Source organism: Phalacrocorax carbo, chromosome 9, assembly GCF_963921805.1.
Source record: "Phalacrocorax carbo chromosome 9, bPhaCar2.1, whole genome shotgun sequence".
Classification (NCBI taxonomy): domain Eukaryota; kingdom Metazoa; phylum Chordata; class Aves; order Suliformes; family Phalacrocoracidae; genus Phalacrocorax; species Phalacrocorax carbo.
In genome coordinates, this window is record NC_087521.1 from 27,772,021 (window position 1) to 27,797,084 (window position 25,064).

At 40.6% G+C, this 25,064-nt stretch overlaps 1 protein-coding gene across 2 annotated transcripts in view; it reads left to right on the forward strand.

The window, feature by feature from the left end:
- The window catches only part of KIF26A (kinesin family member 26A), a 103,117-nt gene that overhangs the window by 34,018 nt on the left and 44,035 nt on the right, over positions 1 to 25,064 (forward strand). For both annotated transcript variants that reach the window (XM_064460884.1, XM_064460885.1), the window contains exons 3-4: positions 1,542 to 2,042; positions 18,017 to 18,183. In XM_064460884.1, the coding sequence (XP_064316954.1) occupies positions 1,542 to 2,042; positions 18,017 to 18,183 (668 nt within the window). The remainder of the gene's footprint in view (positions 1 to 1,541; positions 2,043 to 18,016; positions 18,184 to 25,064) is intronic.

The following is a 25,064-nucleotide window of genomic DNA, read 5'->3' on the forward strand; positions in this document are numbered from 1 at the left end:
AAAGTCAGTAAATAATCAATAATTGCAGAAGAAGCAACTTTTGTTAATGCCTTTTGGCTGCAGAATGATGTGATGCTAGATACACTCACAGTGGTTTCTGTCATCACCCTACTGTGTCTTGTGAGATAGATAAAAATCTACTGCAGGAGTAGTCCAGAAGCTGAAAGTGAGATAACTTCTGTGCTGCTGCTGCAGAAGGTAGGCAGTGTTGTAGGACTTTCTGAATTCAGAGCAAAGGGAGATACGCAGTTAAAAGAGAATAATGAGCAAAGCCAAAGTACCAGTGCCAATACTTCTTAAAAGAGTTTTATTGATGTGTGTTGTAATTAAAACCAGAATTAGTTAGTTTTCTAATAGGGCATTAATTTCCTAGAGAGCAATTGCAGCTTGGCATAAAGTAATACATTTTTAAAAATGAGTACTGATCTGGGGATACCCCCAGCATATGTTGGATGGCTGACTTACTAGCTTTGTGTGCCTTCATTATTAACAAGCAAATGAAATATTTTAGCTTAAAATAATTATACAAATAAACCTCTGGCTGCACTGTGATTTCATTAAAACCTTAATTGTTTAGAGAGCTCAATGAGAGTGTGTGAAGTTGGGTCAGTTTTACTGCATGGTATTACTCTCGATAGCAGGTTTACAACAGGGCTGGATTTAATCTCTTGGCTAATCTTTACAGTAGCAGGTTTGGGATGGGAAGGTATTTGTGTGTTTCAGGAGATAGGTAACTCTATCCCTGAACTGGAATCACAGAGTTGGGTTTTAAAAGGTCTGGGCAGCCTTAAAATGAACCAGCAAGGGAGAGGGGAGGAAAAATTGCTATGTGGAAACAAAATAGATGTTTCTTTTAAATGAGCTTTTTAGTGTGCACATTGTTACACCTTCACACAGGGCTGTAGGCTCAAATCTATTTCTCATCAAAGCAACTGTAGCGTAAGGGAATATTGCAACCATCTGGATTACAAAGATCAGAAATAACGGTCCTTGCTAGCAGAGGAGCCAGCTGGGGCAGCACCATGTACAGTGTTTTTTATGCCACTTGATTAATAACTTCTGAGGGTGAGGACAACAAAACATTTACCAGGTCATGCACTAATTTTTAAAAATACTCTGAAGTCTAATTTTCCTGGGTTTAAGGTGATGGTCTGCCTTTGAAATGCATTATGATATTTGTCAGGTCAGCATCTCAACTAAAGTTCTTCCTGGGCATGGGAAACACAGGCATGTTAGATGTCTCCAAAGGAGAGTTAATTAGAAGAATGAGTAGCTATCAAGTACACCACAGCTCCAGTGATGATAATTTTCATGCTGGGCCTGATACAAATGAATTTGCTTATGGTTTATTAATCCGCTATGACCTGTGAGTCTATTAGGGTATTCGGGGGAACAAACACTGGAAGTTACCAGAACAGATTTAAAGTACTTCCATGGGTGGAGAGCAAATCACAGAGAACTTTTGTATTTTTCTTTCTTTTTATCCCTCTGCATTGTTTTAACTCAGTATGTTTTTTTTCTGCCTTTCCCCCCTTCTTCAGGACCCACGATTATCAGCTTTAATTTTTGACAAGCTTCAAGTGCCTGACTATTTACAGAAAAACAGGAATGAAGGAGAGAGCAGATGCGAAACTTGTGCCACTCACTTGAATCAGCTGAAGCAGGAAGCCATTCAGATGATGCACACCCTCAGTCAAACCAGCTACCCAGAGATGCCAGACCTGCCACCCAGTGCCGGGGCAGTGACCAGCATGGTACCCAGGGTGGTCACGGTCTCTTCCCAGAGAGACCTGCCGCTCATTGCTGGACAGGTGGGCAGGCAGCCTGGAAAGTCGCCAAATCTCTTCTCTGGGGCAGAGAGGAAGAAGGGACTCGGATGGTCTCAAGGTGCAGGCAGTTTTCCAAACTCCAGCGTTCAAGTCACGGTGGCCCCCAGTGGTCTCAGCGGGGCTCTGAGCTCGGTCACCATCCAAGCTCAGCAGTACCTCGAGGGCATGTGGAGTATCTCCAGGGTGAACAGCTTCCTGCCTCAGGCTTGTCTAGTAAGTAGTGATAATTTAGATGCTTGAGTTTTGTTTACATGTGTGTGGATATAGAGAGATATAAAATTTGAGATGCATGCATATTTATCTTAGAGGGGATCAGCTAATGGTATTCTAAACCATGTTTCAAGAGCTGAAGAGCTGAAAACGGGCTTTGAACGATGTTCTGTCAGATGTCACAAGGAATTAGCTTTCTTATCTCAGATGGTGAGATCCTTTCCTCAGATGTGTTTGCACCTATTTTAGCTTCACGTATGCAGGTGATGTTATTTGGCTGTCACATACCTGGTGACCTCTTTAGAAAAACATAAAATGCCGAGTTTGTCACACATGAAACTGGGAACCTCATGGGATTATATCAAAGATGAACTTGACCCTCAAGTCTAGCATTGAACTTCTAAGGCTGTGTTCAGTTCAGCAGATGCTGTTGATGGACTGTGATGGAGAGAATTAATCTTCAGGTTAGATGTGCTGCAAAACAGTTTGATGTAGAGGAGGGTGTTCAGAAGGTTGCTTCAGAGCCACATGCCTGTAAATGTCATTGCACTTGGGTTTTAAGCATTGATGTTGATTTCCTGTATTCTGTGTATATTTTAAGAACTCTTCTAGCGAATGAAAAAGCTTTATAGAGGTGCATGTTACCTTTAAAAGCAAGTTCATTACAGATTTGTGACTACCTATGGAACTGTGCTAAGAAGGAGGGTATAGTAACTGATTTTGACTAAGATTTATTCCTAAACTGCGTTCCCATGGTAGTGAACAGGGGATTGTGAGTAATGATGAAATGTGTATGAATAGAAGTAATGGTTTTCACTTAAAGATGATGTAGCAGATCTTGCAAGACCAGGTATGTCGGTGCTAGGCAGCTTTACATTTAACATAATGCTTTATGTGCTGTAGTATATAAACACCACCTAATATTACTTGGTAGCTTCAGCTGATTGAGCTCTAAGATCATCAGAGAGAAATACTTAGAGGTGCAGCTGTATAACAACATTGCTTTCACAGGATGACTGTTGTGTTTCCTTCCAGAAAAGGCTTGGAGAAGTGATTCCTCCCTCCCATACTTCTCTCATATGGAAATCTGTGAATGGACACACATCCCACATCTGAGGGGTCCCCATTTAAATCCAGTGAATTTTCACTGATGTCAGATCTCTCTGATGATTTTATGTTGAGAAAAGGGGAAAAATGGCCCATTCAGCTCTTCATAGTTTGAGGAGCAGCTGCTATGAGTGCTTTCCTCTAAAATGCTGCTCCATGCATTAGGGATCAATTCGGCCAGTATAAGGCATATGAGGTTAGTTTTTAATTATCTTTCAAATTCTGTGTATATCACAGAAATGTAGAGAAGAAAAAAAAAAAGAGAAAGCTACAGGGTTAAGGAGCCTGCACTTTCTGGAAGCCAAAGTATTTCCATTTCTATGCTCACTTCCTTCTCTGCCTTTATTCTTGTCTTAAATAATTCACTAACAGCCAGCTCCAGATTTCTTCCTGCTTAGCCGTGCTGACTGATAGATGTGGTTTTCCCTAACCACTGCATTATTTGAAGATAAAACTGAGTTGCCTCATTTAACCCCTGTGAAGGAAAAATGTGTATAATGCAACAGAGCGTAAGTGTGATCTAGATATGTGCAAAGAAACTCAGTAGCCTGGAAAACAGTGGCCTTTAATGAAAGGACAAACACTGTTAGACTGTGAGTGTTGGAGGATGCTTGGATGTGATCCAGTCATCTGCAAGGACAGTTTAGATTTAGAAGCAGATTTTGGAGAGAAACTAGGCTTCAGTTGTTCTCTTTTTCTTTTTTTTTTTAATTTAAAAAATTCATTTAGGTCAAATAACTCTGTTGTGGATCTCTGCCCAGATTGTGCTTTCCGTGTCTGTCTGAATTCTGCTACTGCTTTTTGTATTATTAAGAGTCTTGTGTCTGATGAAGCTATTTGGGTGGGTGAGGCAGAAAGTGTTTCCCCTACGCCTTTCCCCAGAGGAATCACAGGTGTCAGAGGAAATAGGACTGGAGGGATTTCAGGAGTTGGCTAGCCTCGCCCTTGTCTAGGACAGCATCCACTGCAGGACGTTCTTGTCCAATGCTCATCTCACCTCATCTTAGTTTGCAAAGACTGGTATTCCCTGATTTCGATTGATTGTCAAGTCAGAGCTTCCTTTCCCATTAGAAAAATGTTCTTGATTATTTTTTTTTTTAATTTTGGTTATTCTTTCCTGAAGTTGGAGACAGGGTTTAGGTTTAAGATTAACCCAGGAGAGAACTGTGGATATACATACTTTTTGGAGATGCCTGTCTTTAGTAACCTTGCCCATCTTCTTGTGGGGCAAAGCTGGTCTGGCTAGAGGAATTCTGGAGCAAGAAGAATTGCGGTAGAAAGGACAGCATTGAATTATTTAGTATGTGTAATGTGACTGCATCTTGGAGTCTACAGCCCCCATCTAGGCAAGATACCACACAAACGGGGAAGAAAAAGACGGCCCCTTACCCTGGGAGTTTACACTCTCGGTAGTAATGTCAGTTATTTTGATCGCTCTGTAAATACTCCTGTTTCACTTGGAATCTCTAATTTTGCCTTGTTTTCTAACCAAAAGGTTGTTCTTGAAACAAGTGCTGAACTCCCTGGTAGAAAACTGTTATCCAAGTGCTTTACATCTCAGTGGTTTAACTTTGTGCTCCATCCAAAGTGAACGTCATTTTCTAGACGGGAAGACAGACACAGATAAAGGCTGGGGTTTGTCTCAACTATTTTTAGCTGCCAAAAACACAGGTGTTTATTCTAAGCTAATTACTGAGGCTTCCTTTATAGTTGCGGGAGAGCAACAGGCACTTCCAAGAGGTGCTTTGTCCTTCTCATCTCTTGGATGTCTGTCTTGGCTTTCCCTGTCTGCCGAAGATGCCTGTCACAGAGCCTGGCTGGGTGACCCGGAGCAAACCCTTGCTCAGGTGGCCAATGCGGGGTGCCATGTGCCCAGTGCCTTGCAGGGGTGAAAATACACCCCAGCGTATGGCTGCCAAACCCCTAGACACCTCATACCCACAAACATTTGTCCAGGTTCCATGTTTTTAATTATGGTTAGTTTTAATAGTGGCAGTATTGGAATTGTCTGTGGAGAGAAAAAAAATGGCTTGATTTCTGCTCTCATCTCATCTCTCTCACCAAACTCACATGTATTACCTTGTAATGTCATTTGTGGTTGTGAAAACACTTTTGGGCTGAATGTTTGGGGTCAGAAGTGCAGGACATCATAAATTTTTAATATATGTTTGGAGTTCAAGTGTGAAAATTCATTATATAGATTATAAATTTTTTGAACAGGAATGTGTCTTTGAAGCTTAGTATGGGTGTTGCTCAAACCAAAATAATAACTGTGGGCTTCGGGAGCCGTGAAGAGGAACAGTAATTAAGGAGGCAGAGGAAGGTCCAGGGAGGGGAATACTGGGATTAAAACCAAGGTGCAAAAGGTGAAGATGTAATCAGCTGCTTTACCCAAGTGGTCCGTTGTGAAAAATTACAAAAAATAATAACCAGTAGCAGTGATAAGTAGTCTGACCAGACAGCGAGCGCTATGGGGGGAGGGGGCTGGCATAACTCTGGGTAAGACAGCTGATTTGTAGTGGACAACTGACAACTTTAATTAATAAATAGTTTTATATTGATGTTTTTAATTCCAGACCTGACAAGTGAATATAAGGTTACTACTCAAATGAAAAAACATGTTAGCAGTGCTCAGCATTGCCACTCATTTTAACACAGAAGCAGAGGAGCAAGGGGAGTTTAGGCTTCCTAGGTGTGTTGGAATCTAAGAGGTAGAAAATTAAAACCACTGAAAATAGCTTGTACACATATTAGAAGTATCTGCATATATTGTGGAAAAAAGAGGTCTTACTGTATGCTTTCAATTGGCTGTGTTATTAGTATGCAGTGTTATGTACTGTGTAAAAGTGGTAAAGTAGCCATGCCATGCGCTCTAAAGACTTCACAGTGAAATAGAGGTTGTTTTGCAAATTGCTTTTTCTTTCATCTTATGCAAAATGAAATCCTTGCCACTGTGTTTCTAATTTGAATATATAGAAATGGTACTGGCTATAAGGCAAAATATTGTGGTTCCTTGAATCTTTACCAGTTTCTAAGTTGCTTTAAAAATATGTTAAAGAATGCACCATTAGGAAATTGGAAATGTTGGAGCACTGGAGAATTGAAAGTGGCTTAAGTAAAATTTTTAAAGCATGTGTATATAAAATTGTCAGTTTATCAGTAGACCAGTGTATGTCTGTGAGTGTATTCACAAATTTAAAGTTTGGTATAAGTTTATGGCTTGATTCAGTGAGATTCAGGGAGGGAAGGTTCACCCATAGCATGTGTAAATGGGTGCATATACTCTGAAGTTAAAGGAGTTACGTTTGTTTTATGTGAAAAAGCCCTGAAGGTTATTTTAGTCACAATTCAAGCTTTCGTTTCGTTCTTAGGAATAGGTCTCCTGCTTACCCTAATGTAAACCAGATGGATTCATCTGAGGGTAGTTCAGCCTCTGTTGACTTTCCTTAAATCCTCTTTGTTTATAGTAAGGATGACTTACATTTTGCTTAGAAGATGCAATAAAAAGCTGACTGTGGAAAACAGAAGAATGACAAGATTTACTTTCCAGCATTTACTTTTTTACTTTGATAAATGTCATACCAAATGGATTTTTAAATTAATTTTTAAAATAATTCTTGATAGCTTTCTCAGTGACCTTTTATTAATGCAATGCATGAAATATATTTTGTAACGAAACAATTAAAATATAGTGCTTTGATCATAAATCTTGTCTGTGAGACATCTGTATGACTTTGAGCTTTGGGACGTTTCTCAGACTCTACATATAACATCCTGGCTCTGCAGAAGTCAATAGCAAACCCCAGACAAGTGGTGGGTCGGGGTTGCATAGAGGCTTTTCTGTTTTCCCTTTAGCTTTAGCAGTGTTAGTGCTACTGCTTTTGTAGAGGAAGTACATAAAGGAAAGGGGGTGGCAAAAAAAAAAAATATCTTCAAAGCTAGCGTTGGTCACTCTCCGTAACGAGTCTGAACAGCAGAAGGAAACCTTTTGATCCAAGTTACTAAATGCTTTTCTCATACTAGCCTGATTTATAGCCCCCATGGAAAAGACTTTTCCTGACACTGTTGTGTCTCGGCTGGGCAGCATTGCCTTGCATTGCACTTTGCTGCCTTAGCAAATGCAGACAGAGGGGTGTGATGTGGGAGGATGCTGCTGCTACCGACTCCTTGCATTCAGAGTCAATGAGACTCTGCCCAAGAGCCAGGTAGCAGACCAGCTTAGAAGGCGTGGATTGGAAATACAGCCTTAATCACACAGATAAAAACTTATCCCTCTGTTTTGTGTAGTTGCCAAGGTCTTAATGTTCTTTTTTTCTAGATTGCCCCCAGTGTAGAATGCTAAAGGTGAAAATGAGTTTACTTTTTGAAGTATCCCCAGGTACCAGAGTGACTTAGGAAAAATATTAAGAGTTGATGGAAAGGTTATTGGCTACAAGATGGAAATGAGCATTTTCTTACGCGAGGGTGTAGATTGCATCCCTTGTGTATTTAACACCTGCCATACTACTGGTTTTACAGTGTGGCACAGGGTAACTATTCTTAGGACTAAGACCCTCTTGCAGCTCGAATTACTACCTGAAAACAGTTCTTTTGATCCCTCACCCCTCTAGGCTAAGCAGTTGTTATTACAGCTCTCACAGGGAAACAAGTCCATACTCGCCTTTGTTGACAATTGAAGCCAACAAGCAATAACAAAGAATGTTGGCCCAGACTTCACCTGTACTCATCAGGGGTAGTTTTAAGACAAGCAGACTTTAGAGATTACGTGCAAATGGTAATCCACAGGATTTTCCTTTGGCCCACAGGTCATTCTCTCATCCAGCAAGTGTGTCATAAACTATGCTAAGATAAAAAAAATCCCGCCTTTTTTTACCCAAAATATTTACATTTTCTCATCTTGCCTCTGAAGTAGTTTATTTGGGATGCGCTTTCTGTTCAGTCAATTCACTTTCAGCTGCTTTTGCTTCCCACCGGTCCATTTATACTGTGTATGCACTCCTCTGTGAACTCGCCAGTGAACTGGTTGTTAATCAATGCATCCCATGCCAACCCAACATTAGAAATCACCTTTCAAGAAAGGCTGGAGCTCAGAAGTGTCATCCAACATTTGAGAAAGACTCTATATAGCTGATGTAGGAGTGCTTTTATGAGGCTACCATTGCTCTGCACTGGCTACATTGGTTGTTAAGGGTGGGCTGCAGCTGAATAATGTCCTTTTGGTTTCAGAGGTTAATGCAGCAGAGCAACCAGATAAATTTAGGCTGAGCTCAGACCTTAGTCATATGCAGGCTGGTGGAGAGAAAGTCATTTGCACCGTTCTCTGTGTACTGCATGGAAGGAACTGATTTGCACAGCTGGGTGCGAGTATGGATTGCCCAGTCATCCTGCTTGTGTAAAATAGGATTGAACATTGTACATTTTTTGGAAAGCACTTTGAATTTAACATTTGCTCTATACACTGTGTACTGGAATGATGGTGTGTTGAGGTCATGGGCCTCCAGGTAGTCATGCTGTGCACAGTGTGAGCATTGCCAAAAGCATCTCCTGTTGTTTTGCGGCATGAGCGGCTGAGCGTGTGGGAAATACCAATGCTCTTTGTTACTTGCAGCTAGAATCACTGAAATGCCCTGGGTGGTAGCTTCTGAAAGGAGGTTTAAAAAGCATCAATAGAAAATGTATCTACTTTTCTGTTTCATCACTTGGGAGAGAATATATGATGTATAGATAGAGTTCATAGATGTTTCAACCATTTCATATGCGTGTGTTTAATGGAATAGATTGCCACTTTACTGAACATAGCATCAAATCAGCTCTGTTAATTGAAAAAGATTTTTCACATTATTGCTAATGATGTAACACAGTTTTGTTAGAGATGGTGCATAAAATAGAGCTACTTGAAGTGACATTAATGTATGCATTTAAATTCCTTTTTTTCCCTTTACGTGCATTATTGATTTTATTTCATTGTTGAGGAGATAATGGATTTATAATTAGAATACAGTCACCGTAATCAATGATGAGATTATTAGACTTATAAATAGAACTTTAAAACTACGATGAGGTAATTTCCCAGTGTAACGAAGGATCAATAATTAGAGGTTTGCTTTGAATCTGAGAGTAGTAATTGTAAGATTCAAGCGTGAAACACTTCTAGGCAAGTGAGTCCATATAAATTGTTCTACAAACTGATGTTGTGGTTAGGCATTTTCCAGAGTTGATCTATTATTATTACTTTTGTTTGGAGCCCAAGTGCTTATGAATTAATTCCTCTGGGTTTGCATAGCTGCCACTATCTCAAAACTGGACAAGTTTGTTCTTTTCTGATACCTTAGTTGAAGGAAGCATTTGAAAGGTGCCATGGGTAGGAGTCCGTTGCTGTATTTTTGGTGTTGTTAGGCAAAGATAATGGATCTAACATTCAGAACCTCCCCCTTCTGCTTCTCAAAAGTCACAGTGGTAAAGTTGGGCAAGGCAGTTTGCTGTTGTAGGGGGGTAGATGGCAAGAGTCTCAAAGTAGCGGAAAGGTGAAGAAGGGGAGATCGGCCTTTGTGATGCCTGGCTTGGAAAGGGTCTGGGTTTAGTTGGTCCATGCAGAGTAGCTGTGTAGACATCCCCCCGAGTCTCACCAGCCTCTCTTGAGGACTCTGAAGTACACATGGAGGCCTATGGGATTAGAGCAGCTTCCTGTTACTAGTTAAGCTAACAAAGACTAAGAAAAGGTGGTATGGGAATGATAAGAACATAATAAATATCCTACTGGGTCTGAGCTGCAGCCCATCTAGCCCAGGGCTGTCTCCAGAAGCAGAGCCTGAAATGGTGTTTAGGGAAAGCCATGGAGCCTGGCTGCTTTCTGCAGTCTGTTCGTATTCCCCATCATGCACAGCTGGGGAACTCTCAGGGACACATACTTGTCTGTTCCCTTTAGTATCTGTTTATGGACCTGATGTCCAGAAATTTATCTAATCCCTCTCTGACCCTGCTGACAGTCTGCCTCCACAGCCTCCTGCGTCAGTAGGCTCCACAAGTTCACTATCCCAGTGCAAAGAAGTACTCACATTCTTTCACCTTAGCCACCACCTCCACAACTTTGTAAACCTCAGTCAGATCCCACTCAGCCTTCCCCTCTACAAACTGGAGTCCCAGCCTCTTTCATCTCTCCTTCTAACTCAGCCGCTCCATCCTCTTGACCATTTACTTGCTTGGCTCTGTCATCTCCCTTACTCCACTACCACTGTCTTGAGATGCAGGACTAGGACTGCGTGTGGTACTCAGTATGTGGGCCCCCTCCTTCTTGTTCTCAGTGCCCTGCCTTGTGATGTCAAAATTTGTTTGGTGTGGTTTTGGTGGTAGTTATTTTTTTTTTCTCTGCTGCTACATCTTGAAGTGACGATTTCAGAGGAACTGTTAACAACCTTTAGATCTTCTGCGTTGTAACTGCCAGTTTTGAGTTCAGCATTGTTTAGGTCTGATTTAGATTATTTTTCCCTAAATACATGGTCTTATCTATGCCAAATCTCACCTGACACTTCTTTGCTGGCTCACATTTGGGAAGTTCTTCTGGAGTTCCTCATCACTGGCTTGGCATTTGGCCACTTGGAAGAGCTTTGGGACGTCTGTAGACTTGGTGATTGCACTCCAGTCATGGTAAGTCATGGCTGTCTGTGTGTCCGAGTTACGTGGTTTCCACGTGGGCAGTAAACTGCAGGTCAGCAGGGAACAGCCACAAGGAAGAGAGAGCAATATCTGCACAGCCCCATCCCTGATTTGGAAGCTCGATATCCTTAAAAAATAATCACGTAGAGCTGTTCCTGTGTTTGCGAACTTAATGCTGCTTCACGATGTAATTAAACATTGTTCTCTAGACTTGAGTGTACTAAAGACCCAGTTTTCCCTTCATATAATGAGGGCTTAAATCTGTTCAAGCAAGATACTAGTCAATGGGTGCCTTGCATGTGGTAGCTGTCAGGCAAATTGGTCTCAAGGGATGGTCTCTTTAAAGTAGTTACACCTAATGTATAAGCAATTCAGGCATGATTGAAATAGAAATTAGGTATGACAGTCTCTGTCCACCTTTGCCTTTATTTGCTGACATTTTATGTCAATCATTATAGCAATATAATAATTACATTATTGTACGTATTGTATTATAATAATACAATTTTAATAAAATTGTAAGGCCTGTAATTCTTGGCAACGTGGTTATTCCATTTTGCTGAATAGAGAGTAATCAAGGCACAGTGAGATTTTAGTTGGGTTGCCTGAAGTCACTGAGAAACTTTGTTGTAGACTCAGGAAGGCAACACAAGTTCTCCTGATTCAAAGCTCTGTACATGTCCTGTGTTTTACTGCAGTTAGATACACATCTGGCCTGTGGAAGTCAGTCCTAATGGAAAAGCATTTGTCATTTGTCATCTTGTAGGAAACTCAATCCTAAGCTGACAGAAATTTGCATTATTATGAGCGTGTTAATGAATTCCTTTGCTTGCTCATATCAGCTTCTGACAAAACGCAGGGCTTCAACTATATATTTGTCCACTTGAATAAACAATTCATTTTTAATTTTGACCACAATGGTAAATGAAAACACCCTGAGCAGTACATAGCTATATATTTTTTTTTTTGGCTTTGGAGGCTGTAACTATTGTAATACATGTCAGCAGGGAGGGCTCTGGGCAACACTTTCTGATGTTTGCCTGGAGGCATTAGAAGAAAAATTTCCTCTAGTCTGGCTGTTTTAAATGAACTGCAGGTGAAAAGTCCCAATTTGAGAGTGTTTATGTGCAGCAGGATCTACATCCTCCTTTGATAGCCCTTTTTCATGTCCTAATGACTTTCTAAGTGGTGGGTTTACATGTGCAGGTAGGAGGGTGAAGTTTGTGTGACTGGTGGTCAGAGAGCTGTGAAGTAGGAAAAAAAATAAAAGCATTGCTTACTGCCTCTTTCTGTACCCCTGTCCTGAGTGGCTGAAATGTGAAGTAATTGGTCCCTTGCTATCTGGTGACGTCTCTGTGCTACCAGAGCCCTGGCTGCAGAGACCTTCCAGCTTGGGAACATGAGCAGGCGGAAGGAAGGATGGGCATTTTGTATACAAAGGAGGCCTGCCCAAAACCATAATAAATTTCTCAGGGACCAAGGAGCATGGTTTAGGAGACGTCTTAGGCCAAGGTGAGATCAGGAGCTCCTAGTCAGAGGGGAACAAACAAGCTGCCTCTTCTTCAACCTTGTTCTGCATCAGCTCTGGATGCAGCTGGGCGCATGTGCTCTGCAGTTGAAGGATGAGCTCCTTTCTGTGCATGAAGCACAGACTGCTAGTGATTTTTGGTGGTGAAGATCCAAACCCTTAACCTGTCTTAGTAATTCAGGATTCATGCAAAAAACAAGGGCCCTGACATTGTCTTTGGGTCTCCTATTTTACTTTCCAGTCTGTGACAGCAGACAAGCCCTCCTATTCTACTTATCTGTTGTTTTTTTTTTCCTTCTGCCTCATCATCAGAGATCAATCATAAGCCACACATTAGCACCTCTTGTAGCTGAAAACCTGTTTTTGGGGAAGGGATATTATGCTCTGCATTTGATTCACATTGAACATGAGATGCACATAAAAGTCTGAAACTACAGGTTTAGGCATTCATGTTACCACATTGCAGCTGCAGGTTATAAAATGACTGCAGGAGTGTATTTTAGTTATAGAATGCCCTAGTTATTTTATAATAAGCCCCAGCAGAAACATTGTCAAAAGGCAGTAAAAAGTTTATCCAGAAGATATTTAATTTCAACCTGGTGTATACTGCACAGTTAACTTTACAGAATGCTAGGCAGTGTGAGGAGGAGACGTTTCACGTAGGAGATGTATGCAGGATGTATCCGCGCATACGGGAAGGAAGGGTTTATAGTATGAACATTATCCAGATAGAGATTTACATCACGTTTGTTCCAGTTAGAGGTAAGAGGTCATAAGAGTCTTAGGATGAATCATTTCGGGGGAAAATTACTGTTCTATCATAGACAAAGAGTAGATTTAATATATTGCAAAATCATTTGGTCAAGCAGATTTTACAATTTAATTGGCTGTGACGTTCCAGTCTGAGAGGGGAATATAGTAAGTTAAAGCAAATACTCAGAATTCTGTAAGCCTGCCTGCTAGTCAGAAGGTGGTAAAAACAACTTAAAAATAAAATAAAAAAAGCCCCAGTACAGACTCAGGCTTGATCTTGCTAGAGCTTCACCTGCAATTCACTGTTGAAGCCCTGCTGAATGCTTTCATTATGGGACCAATTTTTGGAAATAAAACAAACTGTATTGAGTTTGACTCTGATTACACAGATGTGTATCAGACTCATTGATGCTTTTGTAATTTTCTCCATTCCCTCTTCTGTGAATCTGTTCTTGATAGTTATATTTAGACATCATATCTGATTACTTTCTGTTGCAGCTCTATCCAGCCTTCTGGTTTTCTCTTACCATTGCAGTGCAGTCCCAGGATTCATCTATTTTTCTCTAGTTTTTTATATTCCCATGTTTTTCTTGCAGGTCACCAGGCACATATTTTGCACGAGTTACAGAGACAAAGTGGCAGCACCGAGCTTGGCTTTTTTGGATCCCTGGACAAAGGTCAATGTCCAGAGAATGGAAATATTCAGGAAACTGGAAACATGGCTTAGCTTTTGCTTTGCACTTCAAACTTGTGAAAAGCTTGTTAGGGTTGTAATTGTCCTTTAGACGGTAATGGCCTGACAGTGTACTGTGTACCTGGAAATTCAGTCTGTGGCCAACTTCTCTACAGTGTAATTTTGGACTAGTCTGACTTGTTTAAACCTGGGCAGATGTTTCCTGCCATATGGTCACAGCAGGGAACCTGTGTGCTGGGAATCAGGTACGGGGCGGGGGATGCCCCTGTTCTGCCCAACATACCTGAGGATGTCAGGTCGCTTCTGTCCCTTGCTGGCCTCTCCCCCAGCCTTTGGCCATCTTAACTGGGAACAACGCGCGCTGTCATTGCTTGTTGAGGCCCTGCCAATCTCAGCTGCATGTGTAGAAGCTGCCAGACAAAATGCAGCATGTCTAGCTCTGCTCCCATGTCCTCAGGATGGGTGCTGGGATCTGGTACCAAACCCCTCCCATCTATGACACAGGCACCAATATGAAGCACTGAGACATTGGTCACTCCTGCATGTGCAAAAGCCTGGAGTGACATTTTCAAGTGTTGTCCTTCCTGTGCTCTTACTGGTACCAGTTTTCATGTGGCTTCAGAGCGAGTAGAGGGAAGGGGTCCTACGGAGCACTTTTGGAAATCCTTCCTTTGAGGATTAGCTGGTTTTCAGAGGGTTAATGGCATTTGTCTGGCAAACCTTTTCTTTGAAAATTAAAACAAACATTAATCTCTGGATGCCTATGACACTTTAAATATTCAGTGCATTGAGTAACACTTTATAGTGACAGGGTTGTGACTTCTGTGTTTGATCATGAATGATTTATGAAAACTTAGTAAATGGAGAAGCATAGTTCCCTCTCAGCTACAAACCGGAGTCTTCTCCCTGTGCAGACTTATGTGCTTAAAAAAGTCATGCAAAGTTGCTCCTATTTGTGTGGAAAATGTAATTTTCTAGACAGTCCCCAGAAGAACATGGGTTGAGATGAGGGAGATGCATTAACATTTAGTTTTAAAACAAAGTCCCCTTATCTTGTTCGTACCCCTCCAGCAGCTCTCAGCCACACAAGCTGAAATCATGGTGTGACAAAACAGAGTGCCTGGGAGGGTCCCATTACTTTTCTTTAGTTTTCCTGCCTCAGGGCACATGAGTCGGACCTGACAAATTTCCTCATACCTGAGCCTTCCTCATCAGCTGAGAGATACAGCTGTCTCAGGGAGAGATGTACATGGTTGCGCTGGAAAATGCTGTCACTTTGGATGGTGCAAGCAGTCCTTGAAATGAATCCTAAACTTGGAAGAACTTGTTTTACGCTTTTTCAGCTTCTCACCATGCAGCAAAACAATGTTTCCTCTGCGTTTAAGAATACTAATTGGGTAATTGAAGACTTAATGAAAAAGATACAGGTTGTCTTCCGCACTAGTCTTCTGATTATTTTATCTTGCACGTCTGTCTTCACTTTTTCCCCCTTTACAAGAATTAATGCCTTCTCCTTGGCTTCTCATCCTCTTTTCACCCACCCACACAACTGAGAATAAAACTTCCAAATTTACCCAGAAATTACAGTTTGAACTTTCAAAAGTGTCTCATGTGGTAATGACAATTTACAGACATCCAACTTCGATATGTTGGTTTGGAAAGTATGTTAACCATCTGGTATCTGAAATATTGGGGTTCATCTGGATATTTCAAGTTAGATGCCTGGTATGTCCACAGTCATTGGTCTCTTAGAAATATAGGCTTCTAAGATCTCATAGAAATAAAACAGTGGTAAAAAAGAAATGTATGTTATGCATTGCTCATATTTTTGTTAAGTGTGAATAGCTTTTACAGGAATTGATCTGTTAACAGATTGCAATCAGTTCTTACAAATCTGTTACACTTTGCTGTAAAATTCACTGAAGTTTCATGCTAACTCTGCAGATTTCATATTTAGCTTTCAGTTATTCCATCATTTAGATTATTCATTAAAGAACGATTATTTGGAAACATTTTGCGGCCTCTGCCTGTTTTTTCAATATTTTGCTTAAACATGTGAATTTCTTTGTTTCAAAGTCCTGTCATCTAATATAGCCCCTGTTGAAAGTGAATGGAAAAATATGTCTTGGGAAGTCATCTTCACCCTGTAATTTTTAGTCTGAGACAACAGCACACATGACAGAGGGTTATGGTTATGGTTGTCTTCCTGGCGGAACATATGGGAGTATTCAAATACTAATGTTAGCCTGCCAGTGGCTGCTAGTAGGGTTTCCTTCTCTTGCTGGCCGTCATGCCCCTGGCTGCTGTGCATTGCAGCTTCTTGGCATGCCAATTCGTGAGCCCTTTGTAGTGGCTCCAGAGTTTCTGGTGTAAATTTCCTAGTCTGTAAATTGCTAAGTCCGTAGTAAGCTCAGCTTACAATCAGCGCTTTGCATCAGTTCAGGTAACCCAGAAGTTCAGACGTCACATTTGGATCTTTCCCAGTCTGCATTGTTTTCCCCGTGCCATATACTTTCCATGGCTGGAGTAGGTCAAGACCGCACATGCGTCGCTTCAATTTGTTAATGTTCAAGTACCTGCTCGTATTACTGTTTTTCTTGGCCTCTAGCAGTGCTTGGTCACTGCCTTTTAGCCTGCATCGCTAAGTCTCCTGAATCGTCTGTGTACGAAGTGAAGGATTTTGCAGAGGATTATTCAAAGGTTCCAGTTAGGCTTCTAGTGTGAATAGCTTCACTACGATCAAGTTAATCTGCATGAATATTCTTCTGTGTCTCAGCCTCAGGTCTCTTAGGTGAGCTCTACAAAAGTACTTTTTTGTGTAGCAGTCCATGGTCAAGCATTAGTCACCCACTCCATAATACTGATAATAGTATTAATCTTTAAAGAGCAGACCTTCAAAAGAGCTGGATGCACTCTTGTTGACTTTGCTGGGAACTGGGGATTCAGCACTCAAACAATGGGAATGAGTCCAGATGAAACTCCAGACAGCCTTTCATGCACCAGTCAAGCAGCTGGTTGGCAGAGTTTTCTTTTACTTGATACCTAATAACGGGGTTGCCTTAGTTCTCATGAGAAAAACTCTGTTTGGTTTGTCAGTGCATGAGAAAATTGAGGGTGTGTATGTAACTGGGAAGTCCCTATTACCATGTCTGCATATCTGTAGTTGTAAAACATGATCTATGGCAGTACAAAATTTAAAATTTGGTGGCATCCCAGGAAGTACTTAATTGTGTTTGTGCTTCATTACAAAGCTGTCTCCTTTTCTGGAATTTATTTTAGCTAATTAGTTGGAAATGTCAAAGTAGTATTTCAGATGACAGAAACATCATACATTATCATACATGAAGCAATTAACTCTTTTGACAAATATTTATTGTGGTGTCATCTTTAATTAAATCTTCAGTACTCCTAGACATAGAGCAGTTTCAGGAGGCCTTCCCAGCACTGTCAACGAGCATTTGACTGATGGGACTTAATTGAACTCGGTACTGAAAGAGTTGGTGGCCTAAGTGTGAAGATACCAACATGACACTATTTCACAATACAGATGTCTGATACTTTGGCAAAATCTCAAAACAATTGTGCGCCCCCCGCCCCAACTCTGTCTCAGATACATTTTCTCCAGCATAATGGATCTGTGGTATCTCCAGTCACTCTTGTTCTTCCAGTGGAATGGTTTGCAGGAGACAAAAATGCTGTGTATTTGTGCTGCTAAGACAGATAATGCTGAAAAGCAGGGCTGGATATATGTTTTGAAAAATCAATTGTTTTTTTTTATTTAGTTCTGGGCGTTATTCATGTGGAACCTTGTTACAAATGTGACTGTTTGGTTAGTTCCTCTTAAACAGATAGGTCTTGCAGATGATGTGCCACTGAGAAATAATCCCTGACAGTTATAACTGAACCGGATAAACAGTTCTGCCAGATCCCAAATAACACTGTAAAACAAAAGGGTTCAGCTTATCGTTTTCCATTTCTTCATGCCTGTCAAACTATTTAACTGTGCATTACCCATCACAAAGGGTCTCTGTGTTATTCTGCTCGTCTGCTGCGGTTGTGGTTTTTACCTTCCCTGTTGCAGGACCTACTGTGTACTCTTGTCCAGCTGTATCACTCCTCAGCCACTGCTATCTTCACCTTCGCCCTTGCAAAGATGCTCTTTGGAAGTGCTTTGTGACATTTCTCCTGTCATAGCCATTCGGCAGGTGTATTAACCTGTACATGTGTTTTTATTTTTTTCAGGCAGAAACAGCACCAGAAAGTGGCCGGGATGGTTCCAATGTTCAGGTCAGCTCAGGGCAGAACACCTCCGACCCCGCAGGAGCAGGCGGCTCGGCAGCCTCCCAGAGCCTGGTTGCTCCAGCTGGGGTCTCGGCAGGTACCTCAGCTGCAGCTTCGTTCTTCATAAGGTAGTTTTTAATCTTTCTGGTTTCTGTAATCACTCATGGGTCTTCAAACATTTGTGAAATGCTCTTGAGTCTCCTTGCCATGATCCTTCACTCAGATCTAAATAAAGAAAAGTTGGACTTTTATTCAGTGGCATGGCCTATGTGTGCAAACAAAAGTTTTTCCATTGTTGGTAACAACAGTTAAAACAGTTTAAGAGATTCTTTTCTTAGCAGTAGCCTAGAACATTCTGTTTATTTTTCCATTCTTGGGTCTTATAACGAAAATGATATGTTAGTTTTGTTCATGAAATGTTTGTTGTAATTAACAATGTTGATTAAATGCAATACGCTGTCAAGCAGATGGTATTTAAAACAACAAAATTCAGGGCTTTGTACTTGCATTCCAAACTCCTTTTTTAATTCAAAACTGAACATGTTTTGAGACAATATTGAAAAACGTATGTCTGTGAATGGCATTAAAGTCAGATTTATGCACTGAGTGAGGATTCTTCTTTTCATGTTGTAATCATATAATGAGAATGGTAATTGTCCTGTTTCCTTTTCCTTGATCTTTAAAATGTTTTGCACCATTAAAAAATGACATTTACTTTAAGTTAGAATCTGACCTCAGAACGAGCGCAACTTCCCAAGTTCTGGTTTTCAGAAGAACACACAACATGAGTACAGGGACTCTTAAGCATTATATGCCTACATATCACAGTCTGTCTGTACACAAGAGGTTGGGAAATGAGTGCCCCAAGAGTGGTGTGTGTACGTTAGTGTTTTGTCTCTGTGCTAAGTGCTGCAGTTTTAAAGTCAACACAGAGAAATGGTTGTCTACAAAGGATGATTTGTTTCATTTTAAGATAGGTATCTGAAATCAGTGGGAGAGGAAAGGTAAGGGGAAAAACTCAGACATATCTCTTCTTGTTTAGTTACCTAAATAAGGGCAGATGAATCTTCTCCAAAGTACGTAGACTGGACAGCAGCACAGCTTTCATTACTGCATTTCATATTGTGGGTACGAACAGTGTGATTTAGCTTAATCTGTTTTGGATTTACTTCAGTGTGAATCTGTATATTGTAAGCAAATGTAAAGACTGCAACTTTCACTGGGGAATACAGAAAAGAAAATACCTTCCATGCAATTGAGAAAAAGAAATCAGTGCCTAATAATCTGAAATAAGACCCCAAATCTTTCCTCCCAGTAATGCTTCTGTCACTGGTCAGCAAAACTCAGTTCTCAGTTTTATTGTAAAATGACAGATCCTTACTAGTGATTGTCGTTGGCTTGATTCAACGATTATTGAAGTCAGCAGTAAGATTGAAAATGACATCATTGTATGTTGGATCAGGCCCTAATTGCTTCTCATGAATCTGTCTTTGCCTTGAGTGAATTAGAGTTTTATAGCTTTAGCAGCTATGTGCTAGCTAAAACATTTTAAAACCCATTAGTACATTGCTTATGTACCGTTTCCTCTGTTCAAAATTGATTCTCTTCAATTTTTTAACCAAAGAACAGGACTGGTTGAATTTTTTGCACAAAGCACTCCTGTTTCTTTTTTTTTTTTTTTTGTGGTTGTTGTTGGAGAGAGAGAGATTTAAGTGAGAAATAATTTTTTCCTTTAACAGTTACCAGTTCTCTGAATTAGCTTTATAGTGTTTTCGTGATCTTTCATCACGCTGCTGATCATGTATTTCAGCATTCTTTTCTTGGTATTCCAGAGCCTGTCTAAGAGTCTCAGATTCCCTAAAAGCAAGCATTCAAAAAACAAGTTCAGTTGTAATTTTGATTTAAAAACACAAATTGAAAAGCAGAAGATACCACAAAGGCTGGGGGAGAGAAATCCATTATCGATCCCTGGCAGTCATAAATATGTTGAGGAGGTCCTTGGGTGGGTACTGTTGCATAGTTCTGGCGAGGCTCCTCCACCACCATTGGCATTATCCTCAGGAGAGGCTCCCTCTCCCACTGCTCCTTCCTCTTTTCTGACTCCTCCTGCCATGGGGACCTTAAAGATCAGTTTCCATGCTGAGTCTTCCTCCTGCCCTTGAGCCATGCAGTCCTCAACAGGAGGGGAGAGGAGGAGGAGGAAGTCTTCAAGGATGAGTGAGAGACAGATGCTGGCAGAAACTGGGGTGGAAGTGGTTTATCCAGGAACCACAAGTGTTGGGATATCAACAGTTTTGGCTGTTTTTATTCAGATATTGGGCTTCTTTGCTCCAGCCTTTCCAGTCCCGTCTCCTCTTTCTCTGTGTACCATCCAGCTTCGAGCACATTGAGGAAGAAGGTCATCCTTGCCTTGAATTCTTTGCAGCATCCTCTACTTCTCTGTCCTTTGTCTCTCTGTCCAGTGAATCCTCTCTCAGCAAGCACCTAGAGATGAAAGAGGAGTCATGGCACCAGTGTTATGCTGTAGTCACTATTCATTGTATTTGCTGATTCTTTCCTTACCATGTTTCTCTCCTCAGCCACTTAAATTCTGAACTTCATAGCAGGGCTAGTGTCTTATTCATGTTATGAAGAGCCTGGCACGTTTTGTTCCTTGTTCTCTACTGGAATAAATGCAATTAATTTATTGATAATCACACACATGTATTGATTTATTTAAAATAATTTCCCACTCTTTGACCAAATCTACGGAGTACCTCCATGTTTTTACAAGAGCCCTTTTGTAAAAAGGGGCTGTGATTGGGACTTCGGCTTGGGAAAAGGGCTGTTTTTTATAAAGTAGCTAGGCAAAAATATGTGTGTATGTTAACATTCAGTGTATTGGGATGCAGGGTTAGTTAGTTTGGAAGACAAAGCCTTCATAGGGTGCTTGTGGAAACCACATCTGTGATTTCCTCAGCAGCAACAACGCTAGATACAGATTTTTTCACAAGTATAAAGGATTCGAGTCTTGTTCTTCATGAAACAGCATTAACTGTGTTTGTACAGTTAGCACAATTAGCTTTTGGGCTGTGCAGTGGTTTTCTGGCAGCAAATAAATGTCTTTTTCACATTAAAACTAGAGTCTCTATTTGGTGAAATAACCCCCTTTGACTCTTGCTTGTGGGCTGTCTTGTGTCTGGGAAGGGAAGAGGTCTGTGCAGGTTTTTTTCATTGGTTGGTTTGGTTTTTATTCCAGTTTCTCCCTCGGTGAGAGTCAAAGCTTTGTGTTTGTAAGGTCACAAACTCGAAAGACTGTACAGGGAATTCATGTCCTCACCTGGAAAATAATACCTAAGAGCTGCAGCAAAATGTTTACCTGGTAATAAGAGGTACCCATGGTTAAAATTAGTATCTTTAAGATAGTCTTCCCACTGAATGCATCGATTTTGTTAAGCATATGTGCAGCCCAAATCTACATATTCATCCAAAGCTCTTTCTCATTTGAATGTCATATTTAATTTCTTCAAGCTTAATTATGTTTTGCGTTTCAAGAAAAAGAAGTATTTTATTCATTACCTAGAAATACAGAGTATCTAGCATGGAAGTGCTAAGTATTCTAAATCAAAGCCAAATATCAGAGCCAGCAGACAGAAGCCTATTACAAAATTAAATCAGTTTTAAGCTTTTTTCCTCACTCTGATCTGTCACAGAAGAAAAGCTTTGATTAACATCTGACTCTGTCACGCAAGCAAGTTGCCAGATATTAATAGTCACGTTACTGAAGGACCAGAAGATGTAGCAGAAAATGCAGCTTCTCAGAGGTCACTGACACAGTAAGAAGGCCAGAGCAAAAAGCACATCTCATGGGTGTGGATGGCTGTGAAGAGGCTCCCAGTTCACCCTTACGATGCAGGTGGAGAAGTTTAATCTTGCATTCTTCAGATTTAAGAAGAATGCAGCTGGGCTTTCTCCTTTTGGTGTGGCATGAGCTGTGCCTTGTTTACTGCTCCACACTTTATACCTGTTTCCACGTTTGGGTGTTGGGTTTTTTTTTTGTGTATAAGGAACCTGAACAAACTTTATATTACTAATTGAAAATGTGAGATAATTGTAGGAGTCTTCTGTGGGCTATGCATGCAACTAAGTAAATATTGGCATATTGTGGTATAAAGCTGTAAAAAGCTGTTGGGTTTTTTGCCGCCCAGACACATGGGGAAGCGAGGAAATGGTGTTTCCAGGAACTGGCAGAAGGGCAGCGAGCAGAATGGGCATGTACTTGGGAAGAGGTTAATGGGCTATCTGCCAAAAAAGAAAATACGACTCCCATGGGAGGAGAAGCAAGGCCCACAGGAAGTTGAAGCCATCACCATTAATATGCCATTTCCCCCTGTTGGTGGCTGGTGACGGTGGTGGCGGCACCGTCTGTGCTGCTGGGTCGGGGGTGCGGTGTTTCGATGAGAGCATGTGTGTCTAGCTTTGGTGCACAGGGTGAGCTGGAAGCAAGGTTTGAGCAGTGACAGGGCAGCTAGGAGGAATCAAAGCTGTACAGAAGAAAGTATGTATAAAAGCAAGCAGCCCTAAGCACTGTTGATCAGAAGACAAACTGTATTAAGTCCCCCTTCTTAAATTTTAATCTTGTTTGATGTTGGGATATTTTCACATCTTTTCAAGCTGGTTTGGTCACAGGGTTGCACTTGCTGCCGTGGGACTGCTGCCTTTGAAGCAGTGAAATAGTTGTGTAGTTACAGCTACTTTCCCTTGCATCCACCTGCCTTTTTTTTTTTTGACGAATTAGTCTTCCAAACACAGCAGTCACTATGTACTCACTAGTTTTCAGGTTTCTAAATTATTTGCAGTGTTGCTGGGCTTTGCCAAATTAAAACCATTTAATTTAATAAATCTGGAGAATCATAGTGGTGAATCACACCCATTATCTTTCCACCCTTGTCATATTCCTGCATGTTTGGGAAAGCTGTGTCAATTTAGACATGATATAAAACATTACACAGTATATGCTTTTTACAAGCAGCTTTTCTTAACAAGATATAACATACAATCTCTGAGTAATACAATTGAACATCTTAGGAGTTAAAATAAGTATAGTTGTCTTTTTCTAGATTCAGGATATTCCATCATATTTTAATGTCTGTAAGTTGTGGATTAAAGAATCTAATTATTCACTAATGAGCAGTAATGGTACATATAAACTAAGGGTCACTATCCTATTACAGGCACCTGATGGTTCTCTGATAAGCATTTGGTCATTAGATTGACCATAAAATATAGTCAATAATTGAGGTTACTCATAGAGCAGACACCTTATCAGCTTTAGGCATGGTGGGACAGCTTGTCAGTACTCTGTGTACTGATTGTGCTGTGACTGAGCATATGATTAGGGTATTGAAGCAGTCTGTATCTAATGAAACTGCACGAAAGGCATAGCAATATTAGCACAACCACTAAATGACTAATGTGTTTTTGTTCCAAGCCTCAGATGCTTCAATTAGTTCCAATAAACTCTGATCTAGTGTAGCGGTAGGCAGAGAATTCAGATATTTTGTGTACAAGCTTTCATTACACTAGTCAAAATTTGTAACATTTCAGGGACAGATGAAATCTGTGTGGCTTTGAATGAAAAATGATGGAAATAATAAAGGCTGTCATTACCATTTTTACTTCATTTTTTCAGTTTTATTTTTGCATTTTTTAGATTTAGAATACTTTCTGAGACAATGCCTAGTCCTGATTTAAAGGATGAAGCTGACAGCAGCAAATTAGATGTCTACATATTCTGCTTTAAGGTCCAGTCATGCAGTTCATGTAAGCTTGTGCATATAGATCTAAACTTGAATGTGTTCCTTAGCATTTTGTACCATATGCAACATTAGTCAAATAGTCTAGTTCTTGAAGGCTTTTGTAGAGATGCTGGTTTTACTGTGCTTCAAACTGTTGCTGAGAAAATAACCTCAGAACCTATTCTTGTATGATTTTTTTTTTTTCTGTGAGGATGTCTTAACTTTCATAAATTATTTAATATGGTGAAGGATGCAAAATGCCTTTTGTCTTTCTGAACTGCTGTTCAGGCTTCTGTGATACGACCTTGGAAAGTAACCATAGAAACATGTTAAAAGCATCAAGCGAAAATCGGTAGTTTGGTTTGACAGTGATGCAAATTCTGTGAAAGAAGATTATGATGTATTAGGAACACTTGAGGCATATATTACTGCTAACCTGTTAAACCTGATTATTCCATGACTATCAGTACTTTCAGAATTTAATGCAGGGGAAAAAAAGCACAAAAAAAAAGGCAGCATACTTTTTTTAAGTTGCCATGTTTAGGATGTTTCTAGCTAAACCACTTCAGGCTGTCATTCTCTGTCCTGTTAAAAGCAAGAATTATATTTCTGCTAAGCTCATAATGTAGTTCACCAGTTCTCTGTATTTAACAGCTGTAAACTTTTGCCCTGTACCCTGCTGGGATGCACTGGTATCCTGGTTTTGTGCAGAGCTGGCACAATTTAAATCTTTTTGACAGATAAAGTATATAACTGGGTTATGAATAAGTAGTAGTTCACCAAAAGGTGAAGAAAATGTGTGACTTATTGGATCCTGAGTTAGGCCTTTTTGAGCTGACCTGTGGTAGTTAAGCTAGTCTGTGGGGTTGAAACAGAAGTGCTTGCTATAGTTATGGGTAACTGTAGTAAATTCTTGGTGAATGACAGGTCAAGGAAAGAAGCAGAGTCAGTTGTTAAAGCTTCCTCATTCAACACAACCCACACCCAGGAAATTCTATGTTGAGGGGATGTGGGAAAAATAAATTTGAATTATCTAGGAAAGCAACGTACTAGCTCTTCCCAATTAAGACTACCTTGCCAGCAGATATACCCAACTTTGCAGTGTTGTAGCAGTATCACAGGAGCTGTGCAGCTCTTCAGGGATATGGTGGCTCACTGGTGTTAATGCAGCTCAACAGCCGCCTGGTGCATCAACCCTTCTTTGTTAAATGCCCCGCAATGCCCCACTTTCT